General features: G+C 39.8%; 2 protein-coding genes across 5 annotated transcripts; both read left to right on the top strand.

The window, feature by feature from the left end:
- Positions 1 to 941: 941 nt before the first annotated feature.
- Positions 942 to 13,407, top strand: RB195_013308 (uncharacterized protein; the record flags this gene model as incomplete). Of its 3 annotated transcripts, XM_064203065.1 has the most annotated exons (31): positions 942 to 973; positions 2,135 to 2,279; positions 2,346 to 2,474; positions 3,041 to 3,220; positions 4,190 to 4,332; positions 4,438 to 4,558; positions 4,619 to 4,732; positions 4,795 to 4,955; positions 5,012 to 5,153; positions 5,648 to 5,725; positions 6,484 to 6,631; positions 6,696 to 6,763; positions 6,855 to 6,929; positions 7,023 to 7,117; positions 7,443 to 7,507; positions 7,742 to 7,851; positions 8,079 to 8,174; positions 8,235 to 8,333; positions 8,638 to 8,712; positions 8,793 to 8,863; positions 8,940 to 9,061; positions 9,599 to 9,651; positions 9,704 to 9,783; positions 9,872 to 9,967; positions 11,739 to 11,813; positions 11,941 to 12,034; positions 12,096 to 12,241; positions 12,329 to 12,479; positions 12,558 to 12,617; positions 13,187 to 13,273; positions 13,336 to 13,407. In XM_064203065.1, the coding sequence occupies 31 exons, from the start codon at positions 942 to 944 to the stop codon at positions 13,405 to 13,407; spliced, it is 3,183 nt and encodes a 1,060-aa protein (XP_064058944.1). The 3 variants fall into 3 exon arrangements, with proteins under 3 accessions (XP_064058944.1, XP_064058945.1, XP_064058946.1); XM_064203064.1 differs by lacking the exons at positions 942 to 973; positions 2,135 to 2,279; positions 2,346 to 2,474; ... (5 more) ...; positions 5,012 to 5,153; positions 5,648 to 5,725 and having other exon boundaries at positions 6,589 to 6,631; XM_064203063.1 differs by lacking the exons at positions 6,484 to 6,631; positions 6,696 to 6,763; positions 6,855 to 6,929; ... (16 more) ...; positions 13,187 to 13,273; positions 13,336 to 13,407 and having other exon boundaries at positions 5,648 to 5,737.
- A 2,026-nt stretch (positions 13,408 to 15,433) lies between these two features.
- On the top strand, positions 15,434 to 22,502 carry RB195_013309 (uncharacterized protein; the record flags this gene model as incomplete). Of its 2 annotated transcripts, none has more annotated exons than XM_064203066.1 (11): positions 15,434 to 15,529; positions 15,804 to 15,916; positions 17,716 to 17,866; positions 17,927 to 18,092; positions 19,547 to 19,704; positions 19,780 to 19,876; positions 20,128 to 20,231; positions 20,339 to 20,471; positions 20,549 to 20,632; positions 22,170 to 22,326; positions 22,406 to 22,502. In XM_064203066.1, the coding sequence occupies 11 exons, from the start codon at positions 15,434 to 15,436 to the stop codon at positions 22,500 to 22,502; spliced, it is 1,356 nt and encodes a 451-aa protein (XP_064058947.1). The 2 variants fall into 2 exon arrangements, with proteins under 2 accessions (XP_064058947.1, XP_064058948.1); XM_064203067.1 differs by having other exon boundaries at positions 15,479 to 15,529.
- Between the last annotated feature and the right edge of the window lie 1,161 nt (positions 22,503 to 23,663).

Consider the following 23,663-nt stretch of genomic DNA (forward strand, 5'->3'; position numbering starts at 1 on the left):
AGCTTAAGTTAAAGGGTAATCAATCCGCTTGGGATGCGCCCTCGCGTTCACTTTAATTCAGAATAGTTTGAGGTTCACGGACGTGTAACTGGCCTATACAATGACTTGCGGTGGATAGCCGATGTGTCAAGTCAGTGTTTTTAGACAACCCAGACAACCGTGGTACCAATTTATCGAATCTTGAGGGATGAAAGGCCTGGTGAGCAGTAGGGCGGATTCGAACCTCCGATCGATCGTGCAGGCAGCTAGACCTGTAACCGACTGCGCTAGACCTGCTCAAGCATAGGTTACTAGGAGAAAAAGCAAGATGGAGGTTCCAGAAATAAGAGCGGGGTCGAGAGCTGAAAACCCTCTCCCAAGTACATTTTTGTCACGCGTCATGTGTTCCTCTAATTTTTTCCTTTATCTTAACCTGAGGAATTGACTTTCGATGAATGTTACGAAACGTCTTGTACGGTCTGATTAGAAATCGGGGTGCTGCATCCCATTGGCATGTTCCGTCTCCTAAGGATAGATTAGGACTTCCGATATAATTCTCAGACACCGTCGTGGAGCTTGAGTGCGCGAATTATAGTAGGTATTAGCGATTGGTTGCCCCCCATGCTGTCGTCGAGGTGTTTGTGATTGTGCAGCAGGTCTGAAAGCCAGTCATGTGCATGCTGCAAAGCTCTGCTTCCAGTCATTTACGGGCAATTAGAGAGTGGGCCACATTACACTGTTCACGTGATTTTGCATCATAAATCAAAACTTTTAGAGTGGAATGTGCTCGTTAAACGCGTCCATATTGTCTGAAAGAAGCAAACGGTAACATGTGCGCCAATTATTGTAGTGGATGTTCGTTAAACCCTGCTTTAAAGAGAACCAACTATCAATATCACTAAGGATACAAATAAATGAAGTAGGATACTGGTACTGGTGTAGTAATTTTCCGTGAGGCGAATATGGTGTTAAGGAGCATAGAAAATTTGAGCAGGTGAGCGGTATCGTTGGAATTGCAAGAATCCCTGAATGATCTCATGTTTTGGAGACAAATTTCCTCTTTTAAATGCAATTTTTCCAGGCATATATCGTAGTCGCATGTTATGTTGGAAGCCTACGGACTGATAGGATAGATATGAGGGGAAATGTTCGAGTAAAATGTAGTTGGGTGGCACTCAATGGGACGCTTATTTCTGGAAGTAAATAACTAAATCAGTCGGGGGCCTAGAACGCAAGCAATAGTCTTAGAGGATCTATGACATTTAAGCTGAAGTGATTAAGATAAAAAAAAGCAAGATAGAACGTCCAGAAATGAATCACACTGAGTGCCCCCAACTACACTTTCCCCCGATGTGCTTGTGTTTGTGCTGATTCTACTGCAAACAGTAGAGTTGAAAAGGAAATCGTACCAAACCATCTGATGCGCTGATATCTGTGCTATACAAATAGCTGTTTAGTTGTAGTCTGCAGCCGTAGCCTTTACAGTCTCATTTTTTTTTTGAATGTTTTTATTTAGAGTTATTCATTCAAGCACTATCGTATGAGTTTGTCGCGAAGAGGCTTTTTGATAATTTATACTTATCTTACTACTTACTTATTAATGACACTTCATTCCTTCCCAGCTCTGCGTCTACTCACAATATCACAATTTATACTTTTAACTAGGTTTTTTTCACTTGAAAAAAAAACGCTTCTCTGCTGCTTTTTTTCGACGTTACGCTTATATAGAAGAATATGTATATCGATGTATCACTCTCCAAAAAAAAAAGATCTTACATGCAAAAATAAATCCAAAGTGGGACATATGCAGTCATGGTGAGCATATAAAGATTTCCAGAAGAAAAGAGTCCCCGTTCTTGGTTCTTATGTCGCCGTCGGTAATCGTGAGTGTGTTCCTGATGGTAAAAAAAGTGAGACATCCTTTGTCAAAAAAAAAAAATCACTGTCCGCCCACAATCGTTATCCACGAGTCGTTGTCAGTGGTTGTGGTAATTAATAAGAGAATTTTAATAGTTTGACATATATCCTTGATAGTGCAGGGACGTATTCGTGTGGGTTTGCAACAAATGTGATGTGTGCTTCGTAAAGCTCACCTTCGTGAGAGAAGACCCATCACTTTTGACACATTGGAATATATTTGACTTAATTCTTTCAGGATTAGCGTTATTCTTCTTGCAATGTATAGTCGCTTACCAACCGGTTACATCACGAAGTCCACAATAATAATTGTCAGTGGAGGAGTGTTAGGGTATGGCGCCTTGGAAGTATTGTGGGGATCGGAAACGTTCTACAGAAAGGCGGTACCTCTTGCCCCGCGCATTTCAAGTTGTGCTGAGATAATTATTAATAAAGTGACGTTGTTGTAGGTGATGCCTGTCATTCACAAGTACGTTGATGGGGAAACGGCGCATAATCTGGCTATTAAAGCAGCCTCGTGGGGTCTCCTTCCTCGATTCGGACCAAATCGGAAAGAATATCCTGAATTGGAATGTGAGGTTCGCTTTCGTTACCAGAGTGAATGTGGCACGTCAGTGTTGTTATGCACTTGCACAGTTAAATGCACAAAACTTTCGATTTTTTGGTCTCGGTGGTGTGTGGGTGACATTTCCAATGCCAGGTGTTCAACCCTAAACGGATCATACATTTTGTTTGATATAAATTTAAATTAAATGTGGATATGTAAAAGAATGTGTGCCTTGAATTTTAAAGATTGTTTTATTTGTGAGAACATCAGAAAACGTTAAAAAGCCACGACAATCTAATGAGCTGCGTTTCAAATCCTTCCAGTGGTTCCCGTTACTGTCTCAAATTGTGGGAGATTTTGCCTTGGTTCTAGAAAAACGCAATCAGTCTCCTTTTTTGCTGCTTTCTTCCTCCTCATTATGGAAAAACAATGAAAATATCTGTGTATGTAAATTTTATGTTGCAATAAACGATGCGCAGTTTTCAATAAATTAGCTGATAATTATAATCATTTTATTTTGTTTTATTTTTTAAAATTATTAGTTATTACTAATTATTATAATAATATTTGATTGGCGATAAAAAGTTATATTTATAGTTCCTTGGGAAGCATCTGAGCAATCCCATCGGGTTAGCAGCTGGGTTCGACAAAAATGGTGAAGCTATTCGTCCTTTGGCGGAACAGTCAGGATTCGGCCTTATCGAAGTAGGATCCATAACTCCCATACCACAGCCAGGAAATCCGAAACCTCGAGTGTTTCGTCTCCTCGAAGATGAGGTGAAGTGCTCTGCTTGTATTAGGTTGAGGAATAAGTTCTTTCCGTTTTTTCTTTATTGAAAAATCCTGATATTTTACAACAATTATAACAAGCAACTAATCACCTATGTATTCTCCGTCATTGTTTACGACCTGCTCCCACCTCTCGACCAACTTGTTAATACCGTTTTGCCAAAAACCGCCGGGCCTGGACTCGAAGAAGTTGTTGAGCCAATTTTCGAGGTCCTCGTTGTTGTCGAAGGTCACACCTCGCATTTGGTTCGACAGCGAGCGGAAAGGTGATAATCTGTTGGCGCAAGGTCCGGAGAGTACGGTGGGTGCTGAAGGACTTCCCAATCGAGCTCTTGGAGGGCGGCTTTGACGATGTTTGCTGTGGAGGCCGTGCGTTGTCGGGTGTGGTACCCAAGCTCCGAGTTTTTCGGCAAATCCCATCGAGTGAAGATGGTTCAAAATTGTCTTTTGGTCGCAGTACATCTTCTCGGCCAATTCCCGACTTGATCGACGGCCGTCTTCCTTCAAAAGCGCTTTGAGACTATCCTCGTCGAAGTCAGAAGGTCGACCAGAGCGGAGAGAGTCGTCCAGGTCGAAATTGCCATTTTGAATTTGGCAAACGAATTTCGAGCAGTCCTCGCAGTTATAGCATCCTCTCCATACACGGCGCAAATATCCCGAGCAGCTTCGGTGGCTTTTGACCTCGGCGAAAGGCGAAGTAAAGGAGGTGTCGAAAATGTTGTTTTTACCGCCTGGAATGTCCATTTCAGAGGCCTGAAATTAAGGCAACATTTAGTTATCGAAAAAATGGTTACAACAGGTTTGTAGAGCAGAAAAACCTCTTTAAAATGGTATATTACGATTGGCCTTACGACAAAAGAATCGCTGTAAACAAACGATCGATTAAAATGGAAAGAACTTATTCCTCAACCTAATAAAATCTTCTGTTTAGTGAAATTCTTGCGTTAAGGTCTTCAGGGAGTTATAAACCGTTACGGTTTCAACAGTGATGGTGCCACAAAAGTTTTAAAACGTGTCAAAGCTGCAAGAGCTCATTGGAGGGATAAATCTGCTGTATTTGGTATTAACCTTGGGAAGAACAAGACAACCGGTGATGCCAAGTTAGTCTTATGTTTACTATTACTGTAGCATGACTTCTTCATTGTAATGAGTAGTTAGTTCCATTAGAGTTGTTTATAAGAACGCGAATATCAAATTGCTTTCAGAGTTGATTACGAGATTGGTATCAATTATTTTGCTCCATATTGCGATTACCTTGTTATCAACGTTTCATCGCCCAACACTCCTGGTCTTCGCTCCATGCAAAAGAAATCTGACCTAGAAAATGTGAGTGTCACTTGTAAGAACTCTACCAGAAGTTGAATTATGTTTCTCGTTTTCTGTTAGTTGCTTTTGCACACAAAATATGTCATTGATGCCAAGAAATTGGATACCCGGCCGAAGGTTTTGCTCAAAATTGCACCCGATCTCATAGATTCTGAAAGGAAGGACATTGCGCAGGTGACTTCCGTCTATTGTATTATATTTGGACTGCGTTTTCATTGTGTTTTACACTGTTTCAGGTAGTTATTGATCCCAAGTACGGAGTTGATGGTTTAATCGTCTCGAACACCACAATATCACGTCCAGAAGGTTTGGCAAGTGAACACAAAACAGAGGCAGGGGGATTAAGTGGTGCTCCATTGCGGCAGTTGAGCACAGAATGTGTGAGGGAAATGTATAGGTAATGTTAGATGCTTGAACCGTTTTAATTCCGTTCAAAAGTGCATGTATTTGCAGGTTCACTAAGGGACAAATACCAATAATCGGATGCGGTGGAATTGCCAGTGGAGAAGATGCTTATGAGAAAATACGTGCGGGTGCATCAGTGGTTCAGCTGTATTCTGCTTTTGTCTTTCAAGGATTTCCTGTCATCGGAAAGGTAGTTTCTCAGACCAGTTCTTTCAGAAAAGCGAACCGTTCACGATGCACAAAGTTTTGAGGTGGATTCTTCCAGAGTTTTGTTAAATTCGTTAATATTGCACTATTTAAAAACCAGATTAGGGTTGCCGTAAAGTCTTTATTTTAAGAAATCCACATTTTCTTCATTATTTTGTTAGTTAGAAAGCAGAGGAAATATATCTGGGAAGCATTCGAGATGCTGAAATGAAGAACACTCTCATCTCAACTCTCGTTTCTCATATTCATTGGATAGCTACAGCCACTGTTTAGCATGTATTTCTAGCCGGTATAGTAAGCTTAAATCCTTCGTTATTCTGTTTCAAACGGATTGGAAAAGTTTTTTTTTGGTTGAGGCTGCGGGTTGGTGCCAGAGTAGCGCTGCTGTATGTACTCATGAGCTCTCGACCTCTGTAATATTCTCCCAACAGGACTTTTCAAAAAAGTAATGGAATACTTCTCAATGCCATCTTTTAGGTTAAAAGAGAGCTAGCCGAACTATTGAGAAGGGACGGCTTTGCAAACGTCACAGAGGCGATTGGTGCAGATCACCGGGTACACGCATAATAATAATGAATAATTTTGTCTCATATATTATAGCATGCCATTGTATTAGGATTTGAATAAATTTTATCTTCATAATCATTCCTTCGTTTGCTCCACACTAGTTCTTTGCTACAATGATATATTTTCGACGTCGGCGGTTCTGCATATTCTGATCATTCTTTTAGGTGGCGGAGGGGATTTATAGCACAAAAATATATAACGTGATTTTTTTTCTCAATGAGAGCTTAGAGTCCTCACTGGTTGCATAGAAATGTATCAGTGAATGCCATGAAGGTTTTGAAGCAGTGACTGTGACTGATTCTAGATTCATATTAGAATTCATTTGGTCACGTACTTACTTGGTACTTATTTTTTGGATGCGCTCCGTGCGTACTCATATTCATCCACAGCTACACATTGTTGATAGACGGGCCATGTTGAAGATTTTATCAAACTCAGTTGTGGGTGATATGAAAGTTTAGTCGAGATACCATCTAGTAATCTATTTAGTCAGAAGTGCACGTGAAGGTAAACCTCCTGTAACTCAAATGTGTATGTAGTTTTGTTCTTCCACACATATTCTTCATTTTACTAGCGGATAAAACTACTTTTGGCAGCTGTGTTGCTGTTGTATTTATTGAGAAAATTACGTTTTAAAAAACGGAAAGTTCAGAAGGATTATTACCTTTCTTTGGGAGGATTACAGGATGATTGTTACCTCTCCTTGCATTTACTCACTGAACCTTGTTTCTCTTCTCATTTTCTAGTTATTCGTCCGTTATTACTTCGTTGCTTCTGAAAGTGTTCTCTGCCCGCATCATTTGAACTGTTACAAGATTTGGGACGTTTCTAGATTAAGTGTATTCTATGTGATGATTACCGTTCCACATTGGAGAATTGCTCGGCAAGAGATTGGTGAGCAATTCTTATTCTTCACCACGTTGTTTATGTCTCTTTTGTAAAGACTTTTAAATTCAAGTTTCGAAGCGGTTCGCGTTTTTGGGATCCTATCCTCCGTGTCCATGGTATCGTCCATTAAAAACTGAGGTTGGTCCATTCCTAAAGGGAGGATTGAATGTTTAAGATATTTTTTGCAGGATTGTTTCTGTCTCAAGTAATATTCATTGTCTGTATTTAGTTTACTGCTTTGATAAACGTGACTCCAGAAGAGCAGGAGCATTTTATGAATGATGAAATGCGAATGTTTTTAGCAGTGAGTCTTCATCTCTTCTGTTTCGATTATCACCTATCAATAATGCGAAAAGTTGCCGAAGAAGTTTCAATGAATGAATGAATGAGTTTATAGGGATACGAAACAGAAAACGTTCGCTTTGGTTATAGCACTGATTCTGATGCTCCGGTTTCGCTCAAAGTTAATCCTTCGCTTGACCCTTTTATGAGGTTCGTTAATGTTGATTTTTTGGGGGAAGTTTATCGTTTATTTCCACTTTTTCCCGAAGGAATTTTTATGTCTGAGTTGCGCTTATTTTTTTTATCAATTGTTTCTGCAGCGGTTTTCAAATGCTAGAACTCACACACATAATATCGCACAGAATTTCTTCCTGTATGTCAAACAAAAAAAGTCCTTATTTTTAATCGGAAACAGCTTTTTGGTGACTTAGGAAGACATAATTTTCACGAGGTGCGAAAACGTAAGATTTCACCGTCTGTCCCACTCTAATACTCATGCGCTATCGATTTTCTAGAGTAAGCTATTCTTTTTCAGGTCTGCTGTTGAAAGGTTTAAGAACGTGCTCATCGACATCTGGCATATACGAACGTACGGCTATGGTAGTCTTTTCCACTCTTTTTCACTTTTTTGTTCTTCCTTGATTTGTTTTTCATATTTCTTTTTCGCTTTTGTCACAAATGTTACTCCAAACAAGTGAGAGATGGAAGCATCAAAAATGTCTGATAGTTTCAATTTGGTTTTTCTTAAGAAGAAAAATGAATTCACATCGACCACCTTGAAACTCACAGATAATTCCAATTTCTTATGTTTTATTCTCCCTTCCTGATCTTCAGATCTGAAACACGATCGCTCTTTTTCACTGACCGCACGTGCAGTTGCTTACGAAGTCGTCAAACGCCTGAACGAACTTCTACTACCTCTAATTGAAACTGACGAGTATGACGTAAGTCTTGCGCTTGACCGCAAATTAAGCAGCAATGTCCAATTCTCCATTAATCAAATATCCTGTATCACCTTTCTTTATCTTTACAATTTTATCTTCTTAATTCTAAGCTTTTACTAAAATTGTCGTTTAATTTCGTACTGCAGATTAAATACAACGTCACAGTACTCTCTTTCTTTCAACCGTTTTCTTACAGTGATTCCATTTTAAAGCCGAACTTGTTGCAGCTCGCTGACTATGGCTTAAATACCCTCAGTCGAAGTGTTTCTGCTGTGAAATCTTCTATTAAAGTATATGCAGATATTATAAAAGCTATAAAAAAGGTTAGTTGAGGTTCTTATCGGTTCTTCTTTTTAACAGTTCTTGTTATATCGCCTTTGCAGGAAATGCTTATCGGCGGACAAGTTCTGACTATGTTATATCGTGCGCGCGAAGAAGCTATTATAGTGAAAGATATCAAAGATCTTTCTGAAATTTTTGAGGTTTCCATACTTTTTGCTTCGTTATAGCTCAATTAAGTTAAAATTGAAATCGTTTTTCTTGTTCCTTTTCTAAAAATTAATATTGTTTACCCTAAAGTGTTGATTACATTTAAGCTTGTGCTCTGAATAGCCTTCCTTCCTCCCTACTCCAGAACTATGTGCTTGCTACTCCTCATTTGAAAGAGATACTCTTCAGTTTTCTCTATGTGATTGTTTGAAACGAAATTGAAATATGGGACTTTTCATTCTGAACTTCTCTTGCATTTGCTTTTGATTTACTTTTTCTATTGTATTAATGTTTTAGGTTGCTTGGAAAATGTTTTCGTGTCGAGTAGGAACGTGGGTAGAGCAAGGCTTAGTGGATGACTGTGAATTTGAGGTTTTTTTTTTTACTAAACTTCTTGAGACACTTTCCATTTTAACAGGTGGTTAACATCGAAGCTTAGGTTTCGTTTCCAGTTCATTATCTGGCCCACGTCGGCTCTTTCATCATCGGCGATATCGAAGATCATGTCATCGTCGAAGCTGAAGTGGGTCTCTAATCACAATGATCTACTGATGGTCAATGCAATCAATATCGTCAGATTATCACCGTCTTTGTTTCAGACTTGATTCGAAAGACTATATTCTGATAGAAGATTTGTGTCCTTCGTTTATGCAGCGGCTCCTTCCATCTATTGCAAAATGTGGCAACTATATTTATATGATGGAGAAGACACGAACAAGAGGTAAACAGAATCATGAACATTCCATCATGTTTTTCCTCGTGTATTTCTTTCATTCTGAATCATCGTTTTCTTCTTAACGCGTCGACGACAAAAAGTTTGAACTATTTTGATAGAACACTTCGAATTTGTCCGAAGTGATGTGCTTCACCTTTTCGGTGTTGCTTCACCTGCTAAAATTTCTAGAGCGCGACAAATAGTTAAATAGTTTCTAGTGATTTTCTGTTTCTTTTTCAAGTAATATTATTATTAGTAATTCGATAATGAATATTAGAAGGACAAATTGTGGGTTTGCCTCCTTTGAGGTTTTTTATCTGGTTTTATACCTGAGAAAGTGGTCTTTTTACCACACATTTTTGCCTTGCTTTAACATCATCTATTTCTTTTTTTGTTTTGTTTAATATTAGCGTACCCAACTCTTTTTACTCCTTTTAACTGGTGTTCTATCAGCGTACGTAGATGTAGATATGATTTTCCGTCGTAGACTCCGTTTAAACTACTTATAATATCCTTTCTCTAGTGATATTTTGAGGGTTTCAGATCCCTTATCCGTGGATTGGGCGAAGCTCGATATCATTGGCTTGCAAAGAAAGGTACCTTTTTTCTTTTTCTTTTTGTTGAAAAAGTCTTTAATCATTTTAACAGGTGAAAGAGATAGAAAAAGTGAAGTCAGCATTGGTACTGAAGCAGTTGCGCACTTCAATTTCCTTCGACAATGCAATACGGTAACTACGTACTACGTGTTCGCTCATAGTCCGGTTATTTAGTAATGGATTAGAGATACACAACATTTGTGTAATTTAAAAATTACAGGGACACCATGACATTACTACTTAAAGGTAGAGATCTTGATGTTCTGATAAGAGCAAAAGAACCAATCATTTATAGACCTGTTGAGGAAGTTTCCAAGTACGTTATTTCCTACTTTTTAGTATCTTCTAAAGCATTTTGTTCATAGACAAGGCTCGCTTTGAGGTTATACCTCATATGATGTTAAGGATGTTTTAGATGGTTTTTTTTTTCTTTTTTTTTAACAATGTCGATGAAAAGCTATAAAATTGCAGTAGGTAGAAAAGAGTGCGTTATATGTAAGTAAGCGTGAGACGGAATTGGTGGTAGTGGGATCTATAAGAAAGAGGTCATAAGTGTGAGAATTTTATAGCCTTTTTATAGCGTTGTGATTCAATTTTCTCCCGTACCACATGGGTTAAGATACTCAACCACATAATTCTTTTGTATTGGGCTGGCCAATTATTATATTTTTTATGCACTTGTACTCTTTACAGTTTCGTAGCTCCTTATTTACACATTGATGATCATGCGCTAATGTAATCACAATGAGTGTCTGTCACAGCGTTCTAATTTTCTGGGAGAATAATTAAGATTAGAATAGAATCCCGAAGAAGTAATAGTCTGATGGGGATAGGTCTAGATAGTAAGGTGGATAGAGGACCGTTTTCCAACCCAGACCCTCAAGTTGGTGGCGAGTGGCTTAGGTGTCGTGCAGCCGCGCGTTGTTGTGGCGGAGATGAACAGAGACACGGCTGCTTTTCTTGGATTGCGCTGGCCAACTCGTGCAACTGCCGATTTTAGCCCCTGCCGACTTCAGCGCCGACTGTCTGATTGTCGGGCTGCAGCTCCCACAGCTTTCCCCGCGGGTTCCAGAAGCAGCAGAGGAGAACCTTCTGTTGATGTTGATTACGCTGTGGGTAGCGTAGCGGCTGTACGCCTCGGGGAGCCTGTAGACACGCCAACTATCATAGTCATAGAGAACCCAGCTCTCTTCTCCCGTGACGATAACCTGCAGAATTTCCGGCTGGTGCGAGCGAAGCAGGAGTGACTGACAAATGCTCACCCAGCATGAACGGTTGGTCTCGGTTAGCGTTGTGGAGACCCATCTTTACAGAACTTTCCGGTGGACTAGAGCGTCAGGTAAACATCGGTCTAATTTTTATGCTTAGCATCGACGAGTTGTGCAACCACGGCACTCCGCGTCGTGGCGCGCGGAAATCGCTCCCAGAGACTGCACAAATCGATGTTCACCTGACGCGGATGTCAAGCGTTGGCACTAGAGAATACGGTCGCTTGACGTGCTGTGTAGCGTTGCTTCTACTCGTAGAAGAAGATAACTCGGAGACAATGTTGACCCATTTGCATTATTACGGCTGCACAACAGATAAGCGGGGGTCTTATATTCCCATAGCTACGAAGTTTCTAGAACTGATTAGCTTCTACTTGAACATCACAGAAAACAGCAACACTAGCACTCAAAAATGTAAAAAGAAGGTACCCAACATTATACCGACATCTCTCTCATCGCTTTAGTTCCCGCCTCGAGTGGAAAGACTGACTTTATTGCGCTAATCTGTTCTTTCCGTGCGTGTTCTCAAAGGGAACGTGTTCACAAATGCCAAAAATAGAAAAATTACTTCAGTAAGAAGACCTTACAAAAAACCACTTCTTCATAGTAACTCACTTTACTGTGGAGCATCTCTTTACCTGCTACTTTCTGTGCGAGGCGACTTCTTGCCACTCACTCTGATAAGTGTTATACATAATCATTAAATGACCAAACATGAGCCTTCAAATATTCCTGTCAATAATCCGCTCTTGAATTAAAAACTCATCGATTACTTATCGAATTGCGTCGAAAATATCCTCTAACTTTCGCTTTTTTTAGACAACAATTGCGACGACTTTCTGATTTATTTATAAAGGGTCTTGCGGTGAAATTCCCGTTTGTCTCAAACTTCAAGTGAGTTTCATTAGTCACTGGTTTTTTCTCCCTATTTCAGAAACATTATCGTCCTCTCAAGTGTGAAGCTTGGTGAAGAAGAACGGACGCCTCTATGTTTTTTTTTTAATTTTTTGGCATTTTTTAGGCTGTCATCCTCTTCTACCAATGTCTTTGAAGAATTGCGTACTTCTGGTCTTATAGTCGACGCTCCCAAAGAGCCACTCCCGACGAAAGAACAGGTTTGCCATCAATTTTCTATTCTGCTGTCTGGTAAAAGTAAGTGATGTAATAATTTTGCAGCCTATAATTCTCGATTTGTTGACACTTACCTATACTCCTCCATCGAAGATGGAAAAGTTGATTCCTCCATACGTAGTGAGCCTGTACACCCTCGTGTTTCGAGTGTACCTACAATTACATGCGGCTATCAACTGCTTATCTGACGCGTAAGTTCGTTTTTAAATAGTCTACATTGAGAAAATACCTTTATTAGTGATGGAATACATACGAGGGCAACGTTTCTTTCTTTTCAGAATGTTCGAGCTGGGTTTAACCAGAGATCCTGCAAATTATCGCCGTTGTGCAATTCTTACATCTTTGCATCGCAACGTTCTTGATCTAACTGTGAGCATTGCTGATGCGGTTACCCGTGCTATTATGGATTTTGAGATTCAGATGGCTAAGGTTTTTCTCTTTCCTCTTGTTTTTATTGCTTCCGCTGCAGTTCATTCTTTTCAAATGTTGTACAAATGCATTTTTCAGGCTGATAGTGTTGATGCTGTACTACAACTTCAGAGGGTTGTCCTGGATCAGATATTCAAGGTAGCCACACTTTTAATGTTTTATTTCAAATTTTACTAATGTGACTCTATTTCAAGGTTAATGAAACGCAAACAAGGTCATAGCAAGATATAAACGAGATCGCCACCTAAAGATAAACACTCCCACTGTTCTGCGATAAATAGTCACCCACTTCACATACACTCGCTTATCAGCTTAAAGGCATCACCCCATGAATCTTGCGTGGCATGGATTTTCGTTGGAGTATTCTTATGAAGTAGAACAAAACGTAAATTCCGGTGACTTGCGCTTTGCTTCGTTAGAATTCTGGAGAGATAACATGTAGATTCAAGGAGACACATCATAAGTGCTAGAGAATCTACGAAAAGGGACGACCTCCTTACAGTTATCTGCAAAAAGAAGTTTTTTTGAAGTTTGTTGGACTTGCTACCTGTGGACTTTCACGGCAGTTTTCTTGTAGCTTTTAGCAAAAAAAAACATAGCTGTAGTATTCTGGAAACATATTTTATAAATACCTTTTTTCAAAGAAAAATGTTGTGAAAAGAAATGAGTTAGGTGCTTCATTTTGTACATTTCCCAGCATTTTCCAGGAAAGCCGAATGGATCAGTGGAAAAGGGTGGCCTATCTGCAACGTTTGGTGGACCTCATTTCTACAGCAGGGTTGAACGGGCTTTTAGTAAGTCACTACCAATAATGAGCGCGCTTTGCCTTTCTCTTTTACATCTCACATCTATTCAGCACTCATTTTCCCTCAATGAAGAATACTATGCGATACTGGAGGAAGTAGAATCGATGCTGCTCACTGAATAGGCTATCATTATCTCAGCAACACTCGCATTTTCATGTTGAATGTTTATCTTTGTTATTATTTCGCATGTTTCTTGATCATAGCGGGTATACTACGGTTTATTTTATTTAACCTCTGAATAAATAATAATAAATCGGAGACTTCTGCAAATTTTTGCAATATGTTATTTGACAGGGCGTCACGCTATATTTCCAGGGTTCCATATTGTGCTAGGTGTTCGCTTAATTCCTTACTATACTTCTATGCCTTTCTTTCTATACTAACACTTCGTTATAACTTCTTTCCAAACTAGGCTAGTTTCTTGCCAAAGAAAAAACTCTGTCGTTCCTTGTGCGCCGTACTAGGTATGAGTTAAAAGAGAGAGGGCCAGAGCGTTACACAGGACAGGAGAGATAATGCAAACATATGAGAAAATAACGTATTTATCTACCATGCATTTACCACATATATAAGTTTTAACTTCTCTATGAGAAAGTGATGTTCTATCTCTTAGGCGGCGTATCACAAAATTGATCTAGTACGGAAACCTCAGGGAAAACGTAGAGTTTGGGTTGTAGATTACAGCCCCTCTCATCATCCCCTAGTCATCGTAAAGAAACGGCGTCGGTCCTCTCAGCAGCATATTCGTTGGTTTCACTTGAATAGACTAGTGAGCAGACTTCATTGATCTTTGACCGCTCGCACGTGAACACGGCGCGTACACAAAGGTGGCGTGATTCCGTAGGAGAGAGCGTCGTCTTCAACGCCGTTTTTTTTTACGGCGATTACCGCGCTCGTTTCCGTGATCTAGAGCCCTACTCTACCTTTTCCCTGAGATTTCTGTGCCTCGCAAACTTCATGATACACTTCCTTTAAGTTTGAGACAAACCATAAAGAAAAGTTATGGGGGACTATAGTCCTTTTTTCGCCGTTCGACCAAAACAGATTTGCATACCGTTGTTAATGATTTGGAACCAAAAGTGAATAGCTAGTTAATAATATCTTTTCAAATAAATGTTGCTCGCCTTTGTTTTTGCGTTGAGTGGCGCAATTATGCTCTTTCATCAACTTAATGATGTCATAACTTATACGTTGAGATCTTCTCATATAAGAAGAAGCAATATCTGTTTTGATCGATATCAACAGAGGATAAAGTCAGGAAGTGACAAGAAGCTAGTCAAAAGCATAGGATTTTGCTACGGCAATAACTGTGAAGTATCCTAATCATGCATAATCGGACAAAAAAAAATAGAGAAGAAAGCAGAGCTATATAAAAGAAAACAACAGGAAAATAATAGCTGTGAAGAGGTTGTCGCTCCATCGATTGTTAGCCCGCTGACAGGTGGGTGCAGAGACGAAGTACCAGTGCTTTGCGCTGAGAATAGAGCGAGTCAGGGTGAAAAATATGTGTCACCGGCGACTGCGTATAACAGGAATTAAGTTCGCAGGGAACTGTTTTGTGTTTGGAGATCGGTTGATTCCTTTCCAGGTGCGAAAGTCCTCATTTAGTCATCATTCTTTACCTGTACTAGTTACGAGTTAATGACAGTGAATTGGAGTCTGTAAGAGATATCCATAAAATAATGGCTGGGTCTACCTTCCTCAAAAGTCCTTAAGAACATCCCTAGAAATTTCTGAGTAGTAGGTTCAAACAGTCTTTAGTCACTGTCATAATATGTAAGCAGGCATTTATGGCTTATTAGGTCCACGAGGTGTTTTGTGCCAAAGAGCTCGGTTAAATAGATGGGGAGAACAGCAAGGGTTCTCTGCAATAGTTTCCATAGGGATAAGAATTCGAATCAATTGCGATGTGTGGCTTTACAGGCGAGATTGATGAACGACAACATTTTTTTCTCGGCCGTTTCTCTTATGTTTATGATCCATTTTCCTGGATCTTTAATATTACACTCCCTAGATCTCATCACCTTCATATTCTTCACCGAGATATTATTCATAACATTGTACTGAATATTTCATTTCGTCCTAGTTCTTCTGGATACACTGTAATTTGTTGCCAGACGTCTGCACTTAACTTCCACCTTATGAATAATGGATATTCGAAACTACATATATATTCCCGCATGTCTCTATAGCATGACCGGTTCCATGTTCCTGCCTGTAGTACAATCCATGGTTTATCAAAAGGTTCGTTTGTGTGTGGTTGTCTTGGGTAAAGTGTCGTTTAGGGAGCGGGCACTCAGTGGCGCCCTTACTTCCCGAGGCTCTGACGCACTTTTTTCTCTCAGTAACTTAAGTTTACATGTCATAGATCCTCTAAAAGTAATGCTTAGGCCTTAGGACCCCGATTGATTCCATTATTTACTTCGAGAAATAAGGGCGCCACTGAGTGCACCTCCCCCCCAATGACACTTTACCCGTTGTATTTCGTTTTCATTTCCTTTAATACAAAATCTTTGAGGTATGCATGCTACTTTCGAATGAAACTGGGATCTATGACTGTGTTAATGCAGTTTCTGCAGCGTCAAAAAATCAACGGATCCAAACAGAAGCAAACAGGATTGTTCTTACTGCGTAAGTGATCTATTTTGAGAAAAAAGCAAACAGTCTAGCACTGATGTCAAACTTTAAAGTCGAGATTGTTTATTCATCGGATCTTAGCTATAGTCAAAACAAAACATCATGAAGCACGATGTATGTAGTTGCACGAGCGGTCGTGCTGGAGCAACGCCGCTTGTGACCGCTAGCAGACGGCCTGCGAGCGGTTCGCTTCGCAATTTGCCAAGTTTTGCCAAGCGACGTCAACGGGATTAATATTGTTAGCAATCTTTTGGTTTTTACATTCCATTTGTTTTTCTTTCCGACTTTTTTTTTCGCGTTTTACGTTCCTTTTTTTCGCATTTTTGTTGTTTTTGTTGTATTTGGTTCTTTTAAATAGATCTGTATTGTATCCGTATTGTTCTTAAGTTACTGCATTGTGTTTTTTCACGTATTTATAGTCGGATCAAAACGACATGAATCACGAGTGTAGTTGCGGTGCAGTTGCGCGTGCGTTTGAAACGGCGCGGCAGAGGCGGCAGTTGGAATCGACGTGGGACCGTCGCAAACTGCAGCGATGGGTGGTGCCAGCAAGGATTTCACTGCGCCCTTAAAGGCATCACCCCACGAATCTGAGGTGTTGCAGATTTCAGGTGGAGTATTCGTATACGGGATGGGAGACTACGGAGAGGGGGGTGATTCCGTCCATTTCTTCCTAATTGCCGTAAAAAAACGACCCAGAAGATACGGCTTCAGGCGTTTTGGCGCACTATTTTCTACAAGGGGTTCGGTTGGAGCGCGCCAGCCTTGTGCGTCGCCGCATCTTATTTCCATCTTCCGGGCCGCTTTTACGGCAATTAGGAAAAAATGGACGGAATCACCCTCCTCTCTGTAGTCTCCCATCCCGTATACGAATACTCCACCTGAAATCTGCACTACCTCAGATTCGTGGGGTGATGCCTTTAACCACTACGCTCCACCGCCTAGAGAGAAGCCGCTTACGCAATTGCGTACGTGTCTCATGTCGTTTTCCCGCGACTATATTTTCATGTTAGAGTTCTTTTTTTTTTTGTTTGTAAGGGAAGGAGCATAAACGAAGAAACAAAACAAAAAGAACATTATCATAGAAATAAATACAATTCTGAACCAATTTTCGAAAGCAAAACATGAACAAAAGCAATGAAATAAATTAAGTACGATACAGAAACAATATATTTAGATTGCGATAGTAAAAGCAAATACAGCGAACAAACCAAAAATGCAAAAAAAAAAGAAAAATAAACTATGAAAAAATCAAAAAGAGAAGCAAAAAGAATGAAAACAATTAAACAAAAACAATATCGATACGGGTAATGTTATTTGGCAATGTTTGGCAAATTGCCAAGCACATCGCTCGCAGGCCGTCTGCGAGCACTCGAAAACCACGTTGCCGACGCGACCGCTTGTGCAACTACACCGTGCTTCATGTTATTTGGAGCCGACTATACACTAGATGTATCATTCGTCAGAGCCTGTGGTCTTTTTTTTATCACAAAAAATTGTGATTTGTTCTAGAGCCAAACTGTGGAACAAAAATAACTCAATCTTTCTGTAGTTTTCATTCGCACAACCGGGCCTATTAAGTAGAAACCAGCTTGTTTTTAACGAAATGAGATTGATATGAAGTGATTTTCTTCTTAAAGATTTTCTTCTTTCTTCTAAAAAAAGGTAGAAATCTGGTCTCTTTGGAAACTTCCAAGCAGCTTCTGTACTCTTTTAATTTTTTTTGGCTAATTGTTTGTTACAGCTAATTTTCTCTTCTTCTATCTGCACTAAATTATTGTTTACGTCTGCAGTTCCATCTGCATATGTACGACTGGTGTCCTGACTTCGCGTTTTATTGGCAGCATAAGCGACAAAAAGTCTCGAAAAATATCTATGTTGATACCGTATGTTGGTCTTCTTATTGCGGACGTGTCACTATTATTACAAGCGCTATTCTTTAACGTGGGTTCATCACCCGTTTTCCATCATGAAATGCATGGAGAAGGATCTTGTCGTTTTCAGTCCTCGCCATACCTTTTTCCTTTGTCAGAACTCATTTTTGGATGCTTTGGAGGATATATGGGGATTATATCAACTTCTTTTGCTTATCTCACTTCTATACCAGGCGTCACAATGAAAGAACGAAGCAAATCGATTGCTCGACTTGAAGGAGCCCTAGGTGTTGGAGGTTAGTGTAAGATATGTCGAATACATTCAACCAAAAGAAAGCGATGCAGATTCTATTATATTAGCGCAGAGCTAAGGTATGAGCGAGTGTGTGCCAACCACGAAAAAGAGGGCTGCATCCGAGGAGTCGCGTGCAGCCGGCTGAAAACATTCGACATAATTTATGTTCGTTTTGTTGAGATCGATGTTAATGGTTAGTTACAGTTGCAAGTAAAGTCACATGCACCGTTAGCTTTGCATCCGGCCTTTTTTGTGTACTTGAGGGTTCAACGACGAGGAGGAATAATAGAGTCGGACTAATGAGCGTTCTTAAAGGCATCACCCCACGAATCTGGCGTGGTATGGATTTTCGTTGGATATACCTATATTGGGTCGTAGATTATGAATACAGGAGCGGTTCCGGACGGATGTAAACGGACGGCTTCGGAATGCGGTTCCTTACGACGTCCTCCATTGCAACGCGCCACCCTTGCGCCCCGCCCCACCTGGGATTTGTCGAATGAAATGAATTGCCCATCGGTGCGTTCGAATGGATTTTCGACGAACCGCATGCGGGGCTGGGGCGCAAAGGTGACGTCGTAGAAACAGCGTTCCGAAGCCGTCTGTTTACAAGGATACAGAAAGAAATAAGCGGAACCACCCCTATATTCATAATCTACGACCCGGTATGTGTATAATCCAACGAAAATCCATACCACGCCAGATTCGTTTAGTAATGCCTTTCAACTTTAGACAATGGTAGGGTTGAAAGAGCGCAAGCCTAACGTCAGACCGTTTGCGTTTAAGTTGCAAGAGAAACGAAATCATCAATCTCCAGAAGTCGGTCGGGAGAGTTCCGCACCCGTTGTGCATACAGTATTTCGCGCTTGTCGGCTTGCGAAAAAACGATATGCGTTTGACCCACGCTAAGTCATGCTTATTGCGCTGGTGCAATTTCATTCGCCTTGTAGTTCCACTCTCAAAACTTATTTGAAGGTTAGGAAAATGAATTCAGTCGAACCCTAATGCTTGTACCAACAACAGCTGCTCGTTGTTGTTGCACTGATGCAAAAAAAAAACCAAGACAGCTCTCCGCAATGCATTCCGTCCTGGATGTATAAATAATTGTGGATCACACTCCTGTAACTTAATTTTGTCCATTTACATCATTTTCGCTCATGCTTTATGAATAGAAAACATTCCGCTTCAAGCCTAGACGAAATATTCTTTAAAAAATCAGCCTGTTTGTCTCTTGGTTTCTTTTTCTTTGCAGAACTCGGAAAAAGCACGTGTAAATGGTAGGCGCACAGTAATTAACTAAATATTTCGTTGTTTACAGCTTGTATAAAGCTGTGTGCAAGTAATTTTTCCAGTCGCAACTCACAGTACCATCGATTACACTTGTAAACCATTTCGAGAAATATTTTCTTTGGAATAATTTTCACATTCGTACAACTGTTTAATGCTCAACTTCAGGAATCTTGGGATTTTTGATTTCTTCTCAACTGCGGACGATTACTTATGTCAATACTTATTTGTTCTTCATTTTTGTTCATGTATTTTGTTTTTGCTATATTGCACAAATGAAGAATCATGACGTTAGAACAAATCGGAAATCATCAGCCGACTTCAAGGTGGAATGTTTTCTTTTCTCTTTCTTTTTTTCCTTCCTTTTCTTAACATTCCCTCAATAGAATCATTATATTCAGCTGTTTCCTTCACTGCTTCTTTCTCGTGTAAAACTTTGCGAATTTCGTTTGCTGTTGTGCTATATCGCCTTTGGAGCGTCATATTTCGCTCTGATTGGTAAGTTGCTTTCTTTTGTCGACTTCTTCTTTTTTTGTTACGTAATAATGCAAGAATAGCATATTATGTGGTTTTTGTACCACAACAAAGAAAATTTGGTGGTGGAAACTAGGAGCTGGAGGAAAAGTGTAGGTCGAGTAAAGTAAGGTAGATTGCAAAAGGTGAAAGTCCTCCAAAGGTACTCCGCAACGGTTAACGTACCCTTGGACCACATTCCACGAATGAAAATGAATGGTATCCTTTCTTTTCAGGATCTTCACATATTCTGTTCTTTTACCTAAAGCAGCGATTTTACTGGGATGCAGAGTTCTACGGGTATTTGCGTGCACTTACGCAATTTTCTTCCACAGTAATGGTAATAACATTTTCATAATTAATACGTAGAGAGTAGATTCGAAACAAAATTGGAGATCGCCTGAAAAGAGTACAGAAAACATAACACTGTCATACGATACACTACAGGCACTTTTTGTATATCCGTTGTGCAAATCTTATGCTGTTCGTGACGGGACGTTGGTGCTTGTTGGTTTGGCTGCACGCAGCCTTGGGAGAGCATGGTTGGCAGTGGCGTGGAATGGAGCAAGCGTTTTTGGAGGCACGTTCACATCAGCACATCTTATTTCCATTTGAGCTTTATTTGATAGCGGTGAAACTTCACGATCAATATTTCAGTCATTCCATTCGAAATGTTTGCTCGATTTCCGGCAACTGGCCTTCGTTCGCTCATTTCGAACAATGTGCCTCCGGAAGAACGAGGTGGGTGGATAGTATCATCGCTCAAGATAGGTTTTCAATTCGCTAGGAAGGGTTTGTAGAGGATCCTCATTTTCTTTTATTCGAATTAAATCCGAACATATTGGTGTTTTTGTTTCTTCTCGAATTGAGGAGATTTCCAATATTCTGAGGATTTCTGTTTGGACGACATACCTAACTAATTACTAAAACGCGAATTCTTTGAACAATAGTTGTAGGCCATGGTATAATTCGAACCATCGTTCATAAAAATGCTCAGCTTACCGTCACATGCTGAACTTCTTACATGAGCAGTGGCATTATTAGGTTGTTTGGAAAGCTTTGCGCCAAGAAAAAAAGTTTTTTTTTTTTTAAATAGCTTTGTTCAGAACATTTGAGATTCAACAGTGTATTCAATCATCTATACACATCGCATGATATTCGTAAGCTTCGCAAATCTGTTGGGCAAATCATTGATGCCCTTTGTCCTCAAGGAGGTTGCGACGCAAAGAAGTTGCTGACCGCTGTTTTGAAGTCGTCGTATTTGTTGAACTTCATCCCATGCAGCTGATGCTTCAGCTGTTGAAGAAATGGTAGTCTGTCAGGGTCCAGGGAGTATGGCGTGTAGAAAACCTGGTGCCAGCTGAGTTTCACAACTTTTCTGCAAGTGTCCGAAAGGACATACATACATTGCTATACAGCAAAGCAGAAGTTGAGCTTTTCGGTCGCTTTCTTTTCGAATTGGACCCGTCAATTTCTGAAGCTGATCGACATATACGGCTGCTATGATAGTCCTGCCTGAAGGGAGTAAATCTTTATCGTTATTCGTCATTTTTGGGGGAAGACGGTCGTCCACATCGTTCGTTGTCTTCGAAGCATGTCCCTCCTCATGCGAAGCGACTAAACTGACAGTTGACAGTCCAATATTGCCCACGCTTAGGGTGTTGTTGATTTTTGCGCGGGCTGTGGTCGCATTGGGTGGGAAAGTAAACCCAGGAAACCCAGTTTATTTTTGCGATATGTTGTTTCCATCTGTCGGAAAAGTTACTACACATGTGAAATTAGAAGATATCCTATGCAGAAAATGCAACAAATAATATAAAAGAACTAGGGAACAATATTCCGATATCGGGATTGTGAGCACAGATACTGGGTGAAAGCGCTGAAAACGTTTCTAAAATGTATACTACATCTGCAAGGGATGTGTGTCACACAGGAGTGGCGTTGTAAAAGTTCGAGTGCTTCGCTGCATAAGTGTTTATTGAACATGATGCGGTCTCAATGAGGATCAGAGGAAGATCTGCGGAACGTCAATTGATAACTGGCAAATAATAACAACGGAGCAACTGATAAGTTGCATGGAATACAGGAACGTGAATGGATTTTTGCATTTGCGAACTTGATGGAGATCTTTAAGCAAATTTACTCCGACCGTTTGTAGAGTGCGAAAAAATCTCATAAATTCTCGTCATCTGCAGGTTTTCCTTATTTTCTCCGGAATAATATCATGAATCATGATCATTTTTTTCCTTTCAAATTAATGTTCTTCCCTACTTTATAGGATCTGCTTTTGCAATAGTCGCAATTCTTGAAGGAGGATGCAAATTGGTTGCGGCTGTCTTCTTCCATCTTTTGTTCCCCTGGTCGATTTCATTCATGCCACAGTTGTCTTTCGTGGTGATGGCAGCACTTATTGTGCCTCCCACCATCCTTTTCTGGTGAGCTATCAATGGATTTGATTAAAAAAGAGTTTTTGACAGCTCAAATGATCTCTTATCTTAAAACAAACGGATCTAGGTGCTACAAGAATGAGCTGGAACAGAATGAGGATGCTGTCAACGAAGAGGAAACGTTGAATAAGTCACCATCTAATGAAGAAATTAATTCTCCGTGAATTGTAGGATACTACTGATGTAGAAATTATCGTAGGGTTTCATAAGTGCCACTGAAATGCGCCTCTGGAATTTGTTTCCATGTTGTCTGTTTTTTTAAAAAGATGTTTCTGAGGTTAATTAACATTCAACTAATAATCATATCCTCATAGTGTAGATTATGTGCGTTGTTTGTTTCTTTTTGTTTCGTTCGCTAACCTAGAAATATTTCATATCGTATGTCACTTTGCATTTCCGCCGTTCCTCTTATCAGAGCTTTAAGTGTTCAGATTTCTGTGATTGAGTGGAATATTTGCAGTAGCGTAGAAACCTGGGCCATAGTTTGCACATCAATTGAAAATCATAATCTTTTCATATATGTTTTAGAGGCCTTTGCATGATTTTGTTGCTGTTTTTTTTTTCTTTAACCCGCATAATACGTACATAATATAGTATTTAATTTGCGTAATACTTGCTAGAATAGTTAACATTCTGACTAATCGGTGAAAAGTTTTGAATTTGTTTTAGTATTTATTTATCCATTGTTAGGATTGATTTCGTCCTTTCAGGTATTCCATTCTGTTATGTTACTATTCTGTTATTCCATGGAATTACTGATTTAGAGTTTACGTAAATAGTTAATGGATGATGTCCTCGTTCTCAGGTGATGAGTTTGATCCCGTATTGAAAATCTCTGGACAGTTGAAAAGTTCGACTTTCAATGAACCTCGGCATAGTTGAATGTAGTATCGAGTTTGATAACCTGTACACGAGGTTGTTAAATAAATTTATTGGCTAACGTTTCGGCTATATCGCCTTTATTTAACAACGAGCATTCAGTGCAGACGCTAAATTGGTGATTGAAAGTAGGCGTGGAGTTTATCAGTTTAGTTGTGGAGAAGTTGGTCGTTTAAATTGTAGATTGAATCCTCCCTTTTCAGGCTCTGAAGAAGGCGAGCAACGTTAGCCAATAAATTTATTTAACAACCTCTACAGCTTATCAAACTCGATACTACAATCTCTAGAAAGTTTGAGGGTAAGGTGGTAGTTGGAGTGGGCCACTCAATCGCGCTTATTTCCGGAAGTAAATAACTAAGTCTTAAAACTTAAGCATTCGTCATAGAAGATCTATGAATTGTATAGTGAAGCTACTAATAGAAAAAAGAATATAGGGCCTCCAGAAA

Source organism: Necator americanus, chromosome V, assembly GCF_031761385.1.
Source record: "Necator americanus strain Aroian chromosome V, whole genome shotgun sequence".
NCBI classification, from domain to species: Eukaryota; Metazoa; Nematoda; class Chromadorea; order Rhabditida; family Ancylostomatidae; genus Necator; species Necator americanus.